Source organism: Strongylocentrotus purpuratus, unplaced genomic scaffold (assembly GCF_000002235.5).
Source record: "Strongylocentrotus purpuratus isolate Spur 01 unplaced genomic scaffold, Spur_5.0 spur5_scaffold_9, whole genome shotgun sequence".
NCBI lineage: Eukaryota > Metazoa > Echinodermata > Echinoidea > Camarodonta > Strongylocentrotidae > Strongylocentrotus > Strongylocentrotus purpuratus.
In genome coordinates, this window is record NW_022145615.1 from 14,223,523 (window position 1) to 14,239,105 (window position 15,583).

General features: G+C 36.8%; 1 protein-coding gene across 1 annotated transcript; it reads left to right on the plus strand.

The window, feature by feature from the left end:
- Positions 1-7,154: 7,154 nt before the first annotated feature.
- Positions 7,155-8,434, plus strand: LOC115920698 (calcium-activated chloride channel regulator 1-like). The gene is made up of 2 exons (XM_030977155.1): positions 7,155-7,370; positions 7,727-8,434. Exons 1-2 carry the CDS (start codon positions 7,172-7,174, stop codon positions 8,374-8,376), a joined length of 849 nt encoding a protein of 282 aa, XP_030833015.1. The 5' UTR covers positions 7,155-7,171; the 3' UTR covers positions 8,377-8,434.
- The last annotated feature ends 7,149 nt before the right edge of the window (positions 8,435-15,583 follow it).

The following is a 15,583-nucleotide window of genomic DNA, read 5'->3' on the forward strand; positions in this document are numbered from 1 at the left end:
TTTAGCCTGTCCACTGTAATAGTCAAAATTTGTCGTTTACAGGAATTTTATTCTCTCTCTCCCGGAGTCGTTCGCATTTCTATCTACATCATGCTTCCTGTTACTCTCAACATCTTGAACCTACTTTGAATTTCACTAGTTATAAAAGCACAGTTAATTGTTTCCTTCAAAGGAGGAGTTTCTGCTTTTATATCAACTATCGTCTGCGGGTTATACACTCATTAATTGTCATGTTTTTCTTCTAATTTTGAATCACTTATCACACTGCCTGAATGCAAAGTCTTCTTTCATAAGTGCAGTTTTTAAATTACAAAATGCAGTTACTAAAACAAACAACAACAAAAAAACAAAAAACAAAAAAACAAAGCCAAGCCCCTAATTCTTCTTTCAATGTGAAGGCTTGAAGGTGTAGATTATCTAGATCCTTGATAAATAATTCATACCATCAAAAATCATTTTCTTTTCTTTTTTTTCTTTTTTTTTTACCCAGCTTAACACATCATTAGGTAACTCTGTTTTTTTTTCTCCGTTTAAATGCAACATAAAAGAAACACGGTATAATTCTTACACATAATATACAGGCCAGCAAGAAAGTATTATTTCATGTCCTTTCTTTCTCTTCTTCAAAAATACCAAAAAAATTTCCTTAATGTCAGTTCTCAGCTACTTGAGTACTTCTTCTTCTCTTCAAACGTTGGTTTTTGTTTTTTTTTCCTTTCCTTTCCCTGTACTGAAGAATACCTCACTACTTCGTATCTCTCTGCTTCTTGCCGAGCTGATTTCTCACTTTCATTCCAGTTTCAGATAGTTTGCTGTTCCAATCTTTAGGCTGATTATATTTATCGTTAATAATGTCTGTTCTCCTTCTGTTTCTCTCTTTCATCCTTCTTCAGATCATAATGATTGCTCAAATAATTCTTAATAATAGATTATACTTATCTAGCTTCCTGGTTAAACTGGCTTTACACCCTCCACTTGTACTTCCATCCCTTCGTCTGCCATCCCTTCGTCTGCCTTGGCCTTTCCGTCACTCCTTACGTTGGTCGCTCCTCGGGATAATTCCTTGGTCGACGTCGCTCCGGGTACCGGGTGTAGTGGGCTGTTAGAACGCTTGTCTTGTCCTTTTGGTCCTGTTCTTCTGCATTGGTCGATGAATCCTGCCTGCTTTTCTATGGGTAGGACTACCCTATCCACGTACAGCTTCCATGGCTCCGTTTTCGAGAAATAAGCCAACTTCCCCGCATTTCTCGCTTCTCTCAGTGCTTCCATTTGTTGTCTTCTCCGTTGTCTCGTTCTAATTGGCAAATCCTGCGTAATGTACATCTTTGTGCCTTTAAGATTTTTTGCATTTTTCAATACAAGTTCTCTGTCCGCGTAATGCACAAATCGAGCCTTTATTGGTCTCGGCCTCACTGCCGCCGCAATGCGATGAACTCGTTGGTATTGTATTCCTTCTATCAGGCCGAACTCTAGCTTCAGATGCGACGTATAAAATTCTTCTAACACCTTGGACACATTCTCCGCCCCATTTTCAGGTTCCTTCTCCGGAATTCCTAAAAACACCAAGTTTTCTCTGCTTATGTATGTGCTTAGTCTGTCTATCTCCTCCTTTAATTGCATTCTATCTTCTTCCACTTGCTTTTTCATATTCGGAATGGTGTCATTTTTCAAATGTTCTATGTCATTTGCGTTGTAGTCGACAGAAGTGATAACTTCAGCTATTTTGGCTTCGAACTGCTTAATTTCTGTAGTTATTCTGCTTTCTAGTCCTCGAATTTCCATCTGAAATTTGTTCCAAATTTGTTCTGACTGAGCATCGAGCAGCTGTTGAATTGAAGGTAAAAGCTCCTGCGGGCTGCCACGTAGGTCTTTTCTCAGTTGCCCATCCGCGCCCGAGCGCTGGCGGGCTCTCTTGGGATGTGCCATAATAATTGCACGTGGCACGTGGTATTGGGCGTGGTATTGGGTGGAGAGGAGAGGAGCGGAGCGAAACGGAGGAGGTCCTTACTCTATGACGGTCATGGCGCGAATCGATGGCAAGATGGTTAATCGATTACAGAACTCTACAAGCTTAAACCTCTTTTATTGCGTGATCCAACTACATAATGACCTAATTCCTTCACATGAAATTATGTTAGGCTTTTGCATTAAAGTAGTTTTCTTTTTAAATACATTCATACAATGAAACAAACAATTAATTCATGGAACAACCATGTTTTTTTCTTTCTAGGTACTGGGATCATACGCGCAAGGTGGATACATCGTACTCCTCAGTGATGGCGGAGAGAATGTTTCTCCATTAATCGGCGATACGTATGACGAGATTGAGAGCTCAGGAGTTATAATTGACACCATCACCATAAGCAACTCAGCTGACCAGCAGCTGGAAGATCTTTCCAACATGACTTCTGGTATCTCGACCTTCTGTTCTGATATAGGAACTGGGACATGTCTCATCCAGGCTTTCCAGAGCACTATAACAGAGAGACCTGGTGTTGGTGTTGGGACTGTTCCCATACAGGTATATATTTTAGCAAGGACTGCCAGTTTTTTTATGCAGAGGAGTGGACGGGGAAGGAAGTGAAAGTGTAGGTTAAAGGGGAAGTCTATCCTGGTAATAATAGAAGCAGGACACATTTGAAGAACGGGTCAGTGAAAGTTTGAGCAAAATCCGATTGATAATAATAAAGTTATGATTTTTTAAAGTTGCGATCAATCAAACACTGGCAACTCCTTGACGTATCTAACAAGCCCCCCTCCCATTGCTTATAACAGAAAATGTCAAAACAATTATTTTCTTAGTTATTGATAACATAATAAATTTGTTTCATACAAGGTTTGTATCCACTCTTATTTATGCAATAATCATATTTAGCAAAATCCGATCAAAACAAGAAAGTTATGAATTTTCGAAGTTAAAAACAAATTGGCAATTCTTTGACGAATTTTGCGAACTCCCCACCCATTTGCTGCTTATTTAAAATTCATATGAATTCAGGATTTTGCTAGAAATTTTACTGACCTTATATCCCCCCCCCCCCCCCCCCATTGTCTTGCTTCCAGTCAAACCAGGGTTAGTAGCTGTATTCTCTTTAGAAGTTGATATAAAAAGTTATACAAAACAAAACAAAGCAAAAGGAACAAAAAAGTAAACCAACGAGCAATACATAACATTTGTGTTCTTTAACAGCTTCGTAATATTTTACATGGGAAAAGACTCATTGAGCCAAGTTATAACAAAGTATAGTTTATTATATACAAAAGCATCTATTCATAAATCAGCCATATATTGAAGTATGGCACATTGTTATGCTTGGATTCGTTCAGGATGCTAAAGAGTTTTTATGTCACCAAACCCAGATAAAATAGAAAGGAAAGAATCACTACTCGATAGGATTGTGTGACTTATAGTTGTCATTTATTGTTTCATTGACTGCAGGATATTATTAATTTGTTGTTTGTTGTTTGTTTGTTTGATTGTTATTCTTGCATTCACAATAATCATTTGGGAGCGTGCATATCATACATAAAGTACTTTTTTAATTAGTTTAGTGCTTTTTTATAATTATTACCTCACTATGAAAGAAAAGCTTGCATCGAATAAGTTTATTATTCAATCGTAATGTACTACATAAACTGAAACATGTTGATAACCTGACAAAAAAATCCGACTTCTCGTTTTGATAGTCCACATTCATCCAGAATTAATGATATATTCGAAATTTTCATCAAAGATCTACAGTTCCGAGATCGTCATCGAAAGATATCCTGGTCTTGAGGTCGTCCCGGTAATCATCGATGCCGCATTGGGTAACGAGACGGTGATCACTGTGATATGGACGACGAGTTCGTCGATATCGGTCGTAGTCACTGGACCAGACGATACTCGAATTGATGAATATGATCAACGTTATAATATTGATCCCAGCACGAAGATTGTAACGATCAACCTACCGATAGCGCAGGTGAACTTTTTGTTTAATGTCGTTTGATTTTGGTACTCACCAGTTATTATTCGAAAATCTTTCCACTATTGCAGTAAAGATGGAAGTAGAGGTACTATGGATTGAATATCGCCTCTTGTCATTCAATCTCACGAGAAATGGTTTGAACAGCACAATCTAATGTTTGAAGAAAAAGTGACGTTTCAAGAGGATTCTGTATCCTTGCGTTGCTCATTTTTTTCTTTTAATTTCTTGAATGTTTTACTGACCAGAATAACTTTGGGTCATTTTGCGTCGTGTCATCAATCTGCTAGACAAGCTCTACGCTGAAAATGTTCAATTCGTTTCCATTATTATATTTTCGATGTTCATTGTGTTCCCTTGGTAGGTAGAATTTAAGGTTGGATGTCTTAGACCATCCTTCGAAAATCGATTTTAATGTATCCATATTCATTTCTAAAGCCTGGTAGATGGAATGTTACAATACACAACACCCAAGTAGCTATCGAGAATGCTAGTGTAGCAGTAACATCTAAACCAAGCACGGAGGAATACAAGCCAGTCACAGTCACTGTTCTACTAGGATCACGAGTAAGTTTACAAGGATTTGTCACAAATATATTCTTACAATAAAATGATCGCAACATCTTTCAATAAATCAACTCAAGGGCAGTTTCTGCCCCCGTTTGTATTCCCTACAGACATCATAATTGGATTACGTAACTTTCATAATGTGCAAGTATGATCGACAGCGCTATTGAAATTACCTTAACTTGGTTTATTTAAGTCTTTGCCGTCGTGTTATAATTAAAACAGGAACACAATTTATGCATAAATGTACATGTTAATTAAGTCTACCCATTCACAATTGGTAATGTAAGGATTCTACGTACACATCCTCTCCTTGCAATTAGAAATGCTCTTTGTTTTTATAACATGTCTTTTTATCAACCATTAGTTAGGATAATGTTATTGTCGTTTTTACAATGAAGACATAGAACTATAAGTGTGAAGAGTTCGTATATTGTCTAATACATTTATAGTGATTTGATCTCTTCGAATTTCTTATTAAAGCATATTCATGTATACAAACAATACCATTAATGATAAAGAAAACTTTCATCAGTTAGGGATAATGATAACATGTAGTTTTTAAGCTGGTAGAATTTTAAAAACTACATAAAATCATTAATATTTTGATATTTCTCTTTTAGTTTTCTAAAAATATCATATTGGTTTTAATATTTGCCCCACTTTCTCAAACAAGTTCTCAAACATTTGTTTGATCGTGTTATTTCAAGCGATCTCCCTTTTCTTCATCATGTGATTTAAAAAAAAAATTATTTAATGATGATGATTGGTTTGGCAGGAGGTGGACTTTTCTCAGACTCCAGCACTAGCTATCTATACTCAGGTTCAACAAGATTACCAACCTGTTCTCAATGCTGACGTCACAGCTATCATTTCAGACGCCTCTTCCTCCACGACAACGATGACACTGCTTGATAACGGATCAGGTGAAACCTCGTATCTCCTTTCTCATTATTGTGTCATTAATATAATTAATAAATTAACTCACTAACTCACTTAACTCACTATATTGAATTCACATTCCAATCACACATTAATGCTCTTTGGAACTCATTTTGTACGAGGTGGGTACAGGCGGGAAATTGACTTGATTCCAGATATTTATTTCTTCCACTTTTTTGTGCTTAAAAATTTCATTTTATATACCTCTCAGCAATCTGAGAAAAGCGAATGGATGGTGTATTCAGAGTTAATGAAAAGATAATTTAGTTAATTCTTTCACCCATATATTTAAACAAACAAAAAGCAAAGCTAAAATATCTGATCGTACTAAATGGACGGAATTGTGCCTATTATAATCCCACTCATTTTTTTCTTCTGTTTTCTTCTTATTTTCGTACTTGGAGCGTAACGAGACATTGTCATGTATAGCATACTGAAGTTAGTATACACTGCTTTATTAAAGCTTAATATATCTTTTCAGTGGCAGATCGAGAGGGGCGCAGAAAAACAAGCCCCTATTCTTGGGCGCCATAAGAATTATATCGATTTCTCTTATAATTTATTCACTTTCTTTTTCTTCTCCTTCTTTTTCCTTTTTCTGCTCCTTCTTTTCCTATTCTTTTCCCTTCTTCTTCTTTTTCTTCTTCTTCTTTTCCGTTTTCTTTCTCTTTTCCTTCTTCTTTCTCTTCTTCCCCTCCCGCTTCTTCTTTTTTTTTTCTTCTTCTTTTTCTTTTTCTTCTTCTTTTTCTTTTTCTTCTTCTTTTTCTTTTTCGTCTTCTTCATCTTCTTCTCCTTCTACTCTATGCATCCAACAGGCTCAGACTTATTCAAAGACGATGGAACGTATTCAGGGTTCTTTCTAAACTTCGCTTCTGATGGCAGATATAACGTCAAGGTCAATGTCCTCGGCTATGACGACGTAATCGAAGTCGCAGAGAACGGTAGAAGTGAGTCTAATACTCTAATGCATAAAATATGTTTTACTCTTAAAGAAAGGAAATCAAATAAACCTAAATAAAATAAGAATATTAAATTATTTGGGGGGCCATATGAAAAGGAGACGTAGATTTAACACATGGCAAATGTAATATAAATAGACCAAGGAATTCCTAACTTTACACAAATATTTGTTTAGGAAGTAATAATTTACAATTCCTTATCATTTGTATATAAGAATATGCCTCTGTGGCTTTTATGATGCTAGATCCCCCGATTTTCTAAACGAATGTTTCATGTTCGGCCTTCTATCAATCTAGTATAGATTTGCGTAATATTTATTTTTAAAAATACCCTTCTCCGAGTGGGCTCTTTGATATATTAGCAAAAAAATGCATTCTATTTTCAGAGAGTGTAACCTTTTATTACTTCATGTCATTCCAAAGAAAAATAAATTATTTTTCTCTCCTTTCTTCAATAAATGTATCATGACTTAATATTAATATGAACATTAATACGACAGAAGATTTCATTTTAGAAAGCTACTTTGTTGCCATCTGGCTCGAAGATTACAAACTATTGATAACTGCATATATATATTCATTTAGTTTTGGTGGCACAACAGATGATGAAAAGAAGTATTGCCGTTAGAGTGGAGAGAAATTATTGAAAGAAATAATATCATTTATATTAATTTGTGTATGCTAATATCCTCCTTCATAAATGTTAATCCAGGCAAACGATCGGTCCCAGTTGAGATGGACACCGTAGTGGAGCCATCTTTCATGCGTACAGCATCGGGAGGAGTCTTCAAAGTCCAGAGCTATACTCCCAACGCTCCTGATACCCTACCACCTTCTCGTATCCAGGACCTGGTCTATACATCTTTCTCCTATGATAACAGCACGGTGACCCTCAGCTGGACTGCTGTAGGTGATGACATGGACCAAGGAACAGGTAAACTTATCTCCACCATCTTTAAAATGTAACATTCCTTGCCCGATCCCATTTTTAGTAATTTACATGTCAATTTAAACCATCACATTCAAACATGACTTTGGCAATTAAGGTGGAAAGGTGCACAGAAGAAAATATGCTTTGAAATCTACTTTAGATTTAGCCACACAGCAGCATACCCAGTGCATTAACTATTATCTCATCTCATCTTTAAAACTACTTTCCAGGATAAAAAATAAAAAAACATGTGGTGATACATTCTAATTTTCATTATACCTAAATGTGCTCATAGTCATGATTATTTAGCATTTTTTAAACTATGTTTTCCTGCATTTATTTTAATTACTTCCCCAAAGCCTACAGTTACGAACTCCGCTATTCCACCAACTTCTCTGAGGTACGGGACAACTTCAACGAAAGTACCAGGGTCACTCAGGATCAACTGGTATATGGGAACCTATCCCATATCAATCCACCAGGAGTTATTGAGAGTGTCACTATCACACTCCCAGAGAAGGGGGAAGATATCGTCTATTACTTTGCTATTCGGGCTTGGGATGAGGCTGGGAACGGAGGACAGTTGTCCAACATTGCTTCCTTGTCGATTCGTTTCATACCATTAGCTGTAACTACCACAATAGACCCTACCATGCTTGCTACTGATGCAGTGACAGAACTGATTACCAACCCTGAGACCACAGAAGCCAAGGAACCTACACCATCGGAACGATCTGAAACAACGCTTCAACAGAACCCTGAGACCACCGAAACCGAGGAACCAACTGGACAAGAAGACCAGGCCTTAATCATTGGTTTGTCTTGCGCACTAGGCGCAGTAAGCATCGTGGCAGGTGTCAGTTTAATGTACATCTACTATCTGAAGCACAGTCTCACCCAGGTGAAGCCTACCACACCGCCTGAATCAGCATGGACACAGCAAGATCTTCCTGATACAGAGATGGTACAGAATCCTGCCTATGATAATCCTACTCTATCTACATCTTGATTTACAGGTGTTACCTGTCCTGTAGGACGCATCGGATTGCTTTTAAAGCAAACATTATTTTTTCTTCATCTTTATGTAACAGGGAATTGTAATAGGGAAAGACCAGGTTAATGGAAGTTCTCTAGAATCTATCGCTGTAACTCACGAACAGTTTAGGTGTCGTGTAGCATATCAACTTTTTAATCAGTATTGAAAATATTTAATTCCACGCAAAGAAAAGTTTACGTTTTTTGATTACCTTGGTTTTGAGAATTGTGTATTGAGGACGCCTCGCACCCTCCTCCAAAACGGTAAATAAGCAAAATGACAAAATAAAGCATCTACCGGTAACTGTTTATGCATGATTAAGCAGAAAAATAAAGAATATATTATATGAAAAAAAAACTAAACAGAACATATAATCGACTACTACAAATTATTCAGTAACTTAGTAAATGATTTCGCTTTAGTGTTTTTTTTTTCAATCATCTTCGTGTAAAATAACTATTATGACATGGAATAAATCAATGTGGTCCAATACTAGATTATCTGGTCAATGTGACAATCAACGTTCAAATTTTTTGAATTTTACTTCTAGAGAATTCAAGAAATGAGAAGATGTGGTTTTGTTGATAGCTACAGAGTATCGATCACGTAGTCATCGAGATATAGTATATCCCTATAAACTGCTCTGTACCAAGGTGCAGTGGTGGAGAGCTCCATGAATAACTTTTGTTTCCCTTTTGAAAGAAAACAAATCCACATATTATAGATGCACTTTCATGAAATTTTTCGGGCTTCTTGTCATGGCTAGGGGCGCTCGGTCGCATGTTTCAGGACGGTGGTGCCATGCAGTCTTTCATCGTTGCAATAGTGGGGCTTGTCTGATGTAGAGTTACTATTGTGCTGGTGGGTGGATGTGTGGCATCGTTGTCCCGGGGCGGGTGATTGGGTGCCCTTGGTACTGACGGGGAGTCTTAACTCATTTGACTTCACAATTTGGTACATTCGAGCTTAAAGGTAATACAAAGTTTTGGGAAATTTTGAAAATTGGCTGGATAGTGATTCTGGACAATTTTGATATATTTGGATGCCCCTGTTGATGTATTATAAGCACTGAGAAAATTTAGCCCCTAAAACACTTCTGCTTTCGAGATAAATTGAATATAAACATTTATCGGTGCTCCCTGTAAATTTTGATAAATTTCAAATAGCGCCTACGGCCATACAATGATAGCTGCGACCATGAAAATCTCAGAATATGTAGTTGTGATATATAATTTCCGAACGGGAATAGCCAATCAGTCGATTTTAGTCAAGAAACATTGTTTTATAGCTAATTTAATATATTGACCTTGAGAGGGAGCTATACAACATAAACAGTTTATTATTACAATTTCATCACTTTATACTCGATTTCAACCGCGCCAACGATCACTGAATATTGTAGGATCGCATATGCTTCCAATATGTTTATTTGAACCAAATTCATGACCCCATACCAAAACTTTGTATTACCTTTAATCTGGTCATGCACACACTATAATTCCGATCTGGATTATTGTACATCATCGTTGAGGTGTTGCCAACTTGAGATGTGCTTTCCAAATCATTTGCAGTGTCAATAACAATGTAATTGTATAGCCCAATAATCAAACGATAATATGTGTCTTTGGTACTGTTTTTTCCATTTTTTTTCCACGAACATCAGAAATACAATACTGAAAATATGTTTGTCTTCTATTAACTCAACAGTTCAACAAATATGTGTATCTTGAGTAGTCAGTTTTATTTCAAATATAGATGTACATCATTTTGAATATATGTTTTTTGAATTGTTACAAATGAAAATCAATAAGATCCCTGGGGAGTGAAAAATATGGAGAACAAAAATTAATAATCCCGTAAATGGTGATGGACCAGCATCATGGTCAAAAGTAAAGCCAGAATTCTGTTACTGAACTACTATCTTAATGATTCCCCACAAACCATGTTTTGTCGCATTTGTTGCAACATTTAGGATAATTATTCAATATGTTTTCGTTTTGATAGTTAAGTTTTCCTTCAGTTATTTCAAATTCCTTTTCTGAGGCCTCCATCGTGTTCAAGCTTCAGCTTAAGATGGCGGTCTTCTGCATTTTCAATTTTGAAATGATTTGTCAGCTATGTTTTTGTTCTTTTGTATAAATACTCAATTGATTTATATTTTGATATGTTAATATATGTATTTTGAATTTTGTTTAGATTTTTATTATGTTGAACAATGCATAAATAAAATCAAACAGACAAACAAACAATTATATCATAATATTTAACCAAAAAGTTTTTTCCTAATTTAACCATCAATCTCTCTCAGTTTCCTTTGTCACATATGCTCAGAAAAGGGCTACAGCCCTGTACACTCGATTAATTATCTTTTATGTGTACATATAGCTTTTTGCCAATTCATTTTGAAATGTTTTATATGAATTCATTTCCAAAAATTTAGTCATCACGTATTATTTGTCAGATTCATGAGTCACACAATATTCAGAAAAAGTTACAACGCTGTATACTCAGTTGTTTTCTATTACATATTTTCTAGGTTTTCCCTAGTTCATGTTTTAAAACGTATCATAATTTAAAGGAATAAAACATTTCAACATTATTTTCGTTATTACTATCATTGTTATCATTGATGTTGTTGAATTTATTGTTATTATCGTTGTTGGTTTGTTGATGTTGTTGTTGTTGTGTTGGATACATGAGGGGGCCGATCCAAGATTCTTGTCAAGAAAAGAACGGTGAAAGTTGGCCAGGGAGTATACGATTTTGGGAATCCCGTCAGCCCTTCCCAAACTCCGAAAAGGGTGGTGGGACTGCCGGTCCTTTTTAACATGTTTTTTTTGTGTGTGTGTCTGAATAGCGGTGCGTTTATTGGGTCTTGCCACTAGATATGTACATATCGTACCCCACTATCATACCCACTATCGAACCCCACTATATGATCGTGATTTGCGGGATGTCGCGTTTATCGTCTCTTCACGATTCACAATAAAGGCCTTGTCTCTGCACAGCTGCTCTGCGCCGTTTGACCCGGGAAGCAGACAGTTTCTCGGAGGTCAACTTCACACACATGCTTGTACAACAACATGACACAACACATGGCGCGCTAACCTCCGAACCGGAAATTAACCTTGGAGGTCCGATTTGTATGTGGGGTTCAAAACAGCTTTGCGTTTATCATCTCTCAGAAACGTGATTCTGGCTGTATGTCACATTCGAAACACACCTTTTTGCGTCTTTAGATATGCCCATATCTAAAGACCTTTTAAAAAGGCTTTGCGTTTATCACCTTCTAAATTTGCCTGAAAGACGTTTGAGAAACCTGGTTCTAGCCAGAAATTTGTTCAATAAACGCACCCTAGGAGCCGCGTCTGTTTGTCAGAAACTATAGTAATCGGTTGTTCGCCTATTACTATTCTATGTACACAAAGGGTGCGTTTATTGACCAAATGTTTGCCTATCAGGCTCTTACCTCCCCTCTCTCTCCTCTCTTTCATCCCCCGTTTCTTTTGTTTCCCTTTTAACTCTTTTTTTCTTCTTTTTTTTCCTTTTCTTTCTTTTCTTTCTTTTCCTTTCTTTCCTCTCCTCCCTCTTTTCCTTTTCTCTCTCTCTCTTTCTTCTCTTTTCTTTCCTTTCTTTTCCTTTTCTTTTTTTCTTTTCTTTCCCTTGCCCTCTCTTTTTTCCCTCCCCCTTTTCTCTTTTTTCCCGACGGCAGCGCAATTTTACCGACAAAATCCTGACAGGTGGAGGGGTGTCGCCCCCCCCCCCCACACACCCCCTTTGGCGACGCCCCTGCCTCCCATGTCCCAATCAGGAGGAAAGCTTCACCGTTCATGTCACTGCGCATAACCAAGAAAACACACACTTATACACGCACGTACACACTTGTACAAATACAAGCACCCATGCGCACAAAATACACATGACGACCACAATGCATCATACTCATAAATGACTATGCGCAGTGGCACTGCTAATTGACACCTATCCCCTGAACTGTCTATAGGAATGCAAATCATATCTAAACCAATTACAAAACAGCAACCATAAACAGCAGCACTCCCTAACAAGTCTATCTTTCCATTGCCGTCTCCCTGGCGGTATCACATCTCTGCCAATTAAATGCTTAAATGCAGACAAAGATAAGTAATATAGGATTTCCTGGCCAAATTCGCGTGTTTGTCATTCGAATTCATTTACTTTGCATTTAAGTTAGCGCAGATCGGCTTTGCCATGCCAATATCATTCGATTTTCCAGTTTTTGTATTTAATTTAGGATTTTGGTCGAAGGGTTTCATAGATCTGTCATTCAATTTAGAAACTGCCCAACTAGCATTCAAATATATATTCACTTGTCGAAGCGTAATTTTTATCATTCAAATTAACACCTGTCATTCGTATTCGTAATATTTTTATTCAAATTAGGAATGTTAGGGGGAAGAATTGCAACAAACTTTTACAGTTATTAAATGATGCAGTTAAAATGCATGATTTGCCATTGGGTTCTAAGCTGTTATTCCATTTATTTATTTTCAGGACAATGCATATGGGTGTAGTCCATGGGTGTCGATCCTTACGTAATACCTATTCATCAGGGGGATGAATGAATAGATCATCCCCCCCCCCCCTGATGAATAGGTATCAGTTACAGATCGACACCCATGGTGTAGTCAGACATAAAGTAAAGAAGGGGGCGAAATCAAGGGATATGGCATTTCTGCACGGACATGTTGAAGAAAGGTGGGGGTACCCTCAATCGCCCCCTTTTACTACAGACTCGGAATTTTACAAAAGTAATTCACATCGTCTCTTATAGCCAGCACACCCATCTGTTTTTCTTAAAGAGATATATAGTTTACTTGCCCGCCAGCAGATCGATGGCTAAAGACATAGCTAAATAATGAATCATGTTCAAATTGTTGACTCTAGTCCCTACCCCAGTCACAATATTGTACCCTTCTTCCATAATGAAATTATGATAAATTTATGATGAAAGATAAGACAAACAACTTCCTTGCATGAACATTTACAAATATACTGAGACCATCAGGTCCGTAGACCTTCTTAACAATCAAACTTAAATACCGATGAATATCAGATAAATCTAATAAGTATAAGTGTATAAATGCAAGAAAATGAAATATGATGAAATACACATGAAAAAACAATCTTGAAAGAAAAGGAATGAGCTATAAAAAGTGTGTAATAAACGAGAAATGTATATTGACCATCAATTGAAGTGCACAAAGTGTTAATTTGAAAGCTACAAATGAATTAGAATGCTAAAAGTACACCGTCGCGTTGCCAGAAAATCGTGTTGCGCCAAATCGAATCACCAAATAGCGAAAGAAGCACATTGTTCATTAATTTGAATGAAACATACGTAGATACTAACGAAAATTTCATAGATTTGAAAACTAGAAAAGGGAATATAAACCCGAGATATACCTGACTGCACTAAAACCGTCGAATTTGAACGCAAGACAAATTAATTTGTATGACAAACTCGCGAATTTGGCCGGGAAATCCTATACAATCATTACATTCTTCATCATGATAATGATGATCGAATTGCCATCAAATGGATTTGTTATACATCCTAATTAATTCATTTCAGAAACATTACCATTTAAGTCAGAATGTGATGATAAACTTAACTGGATTAGGATTAATAACGAAAAACATTGATTTTAAGGAAGTTAAAGTAATACACCTTATGAAAGCAAATAAACAAGGAGAAGTGCCACATTAAAGAGCACAGCACCCAATCATGTGCAGAATAGATGATTGCTGGAGTTATACATACAATTTTTCGTTCAATTTGCAAATTATGGTTAACAAAAACTAATACATCTATATCACATACTTCTTAAATGTCTTGGGAGATAAAAAGCCGAACATTCGATGTGTCGATAACAAAGGCTGTTTGGACTGTTTCTAGGGTGACAAGCGTCGATTAATTATACCCATACCCGGATATTATGATGTCTTCTATTTGTTTTTTGTAAATTGTTGAAGAGGATTCTTGTAATTTATTATGGTTAACAAAAAGGAATACATCTCTTCACATATTTCTTTGCATGTCTGGGGTGATAAAGGCCCAACATTCGATGTGTCGATAACAAAGGCTGTTAGGACTGTTTCCAGGGTGACACGCGTCGATTAATTACACCAATACCCGAATATTATGACGTCTTCTATTTGTTTTTATAAATTGTTGACCAGTATCCTTGTCATTTATTATGGTTAACAAAAAAGGAATACATCTCTTCACATACTTCTTTTCACGTCTGGGGAGATAAAAGTCCGACATTCGATGTGTCGATAACACAGGCTGTTTGGACTGTTTCCACGGTGACAATCGTCGATAAATCATACCAATACACGGATATTATGATGTCTTCTATTTATTTTTTGTAAATTGTTGAAGAGGATTCTTGTCATTTCGGTATATCATTCTCATCTCAAAGTCCATAGATCTAAATTCGACTGACAAATTTAGCTCTTGGCGATCAACCAGCCATCTTTGGAACCTTTCGTTGGCACTTTCTTATGACTGGTTAATGCGTGTAAGGAAAAAAGTTTTGCTTGGTCACATGACTTCGCTCGACTAATCATTTGATCACGATCCACGTCATCATAATATGATATAACATATAGTAAGCAAATAATTACCGTTGGTGAAGGTGAAGGGACAAACTATCACTTTCGAGGCGATCTGGATAGCGTCATCCAGATCGCCGAGGAAGTGAGAGTTTGCCATCGCCTGAAACCAAGACGTGATTATTTGCTTTATATTCCACATCGGAAACATTTCACTTCTTCTGTCATTTTAGATCAACAGGTCATCAATTAACAGCTAGCAAACGGTGTAAGATACGTACAGTGCATGCAGTACTTACGTACGTACGTATACGCAACGTATACAATCTTCAGTGAAAGTGAGTTGAACTGTGTAAATATTGGTACTACTTGTACTATCTACTGGGTATGAGAGACGATGTGAATTACTTTTGTAAAATTACTGTAGTAAAAGGGGGCGATTGAGGGTACCCCCACCTTTCCCGGATATATGAACATGTCCGTGCAGAAATACCATATATCCCTTGCTTTCGCCCTTTCTTTACTTTATGTCTGACTACACCCATCTGCATTTTCCTGAAAATAAATAAATGGAATAACA

Excerpts from the sequence above, each read along its gene's own strand:
- LOC115920698 (XM_030977155.1), top strand. The coding sequence starts at position 7,172 with ATGGACACCGTAGTGGAGCCATCTTTCATGCGTACAGCATCGGGAGGA. Across the intron at positions 7,371-7,726 it reads TGACATGGACCAAGGAACAG|CCTACAGTTACGAACTCCGC; the intron begins GTAAACTTATCT and ends ACTTCCCCAAAG.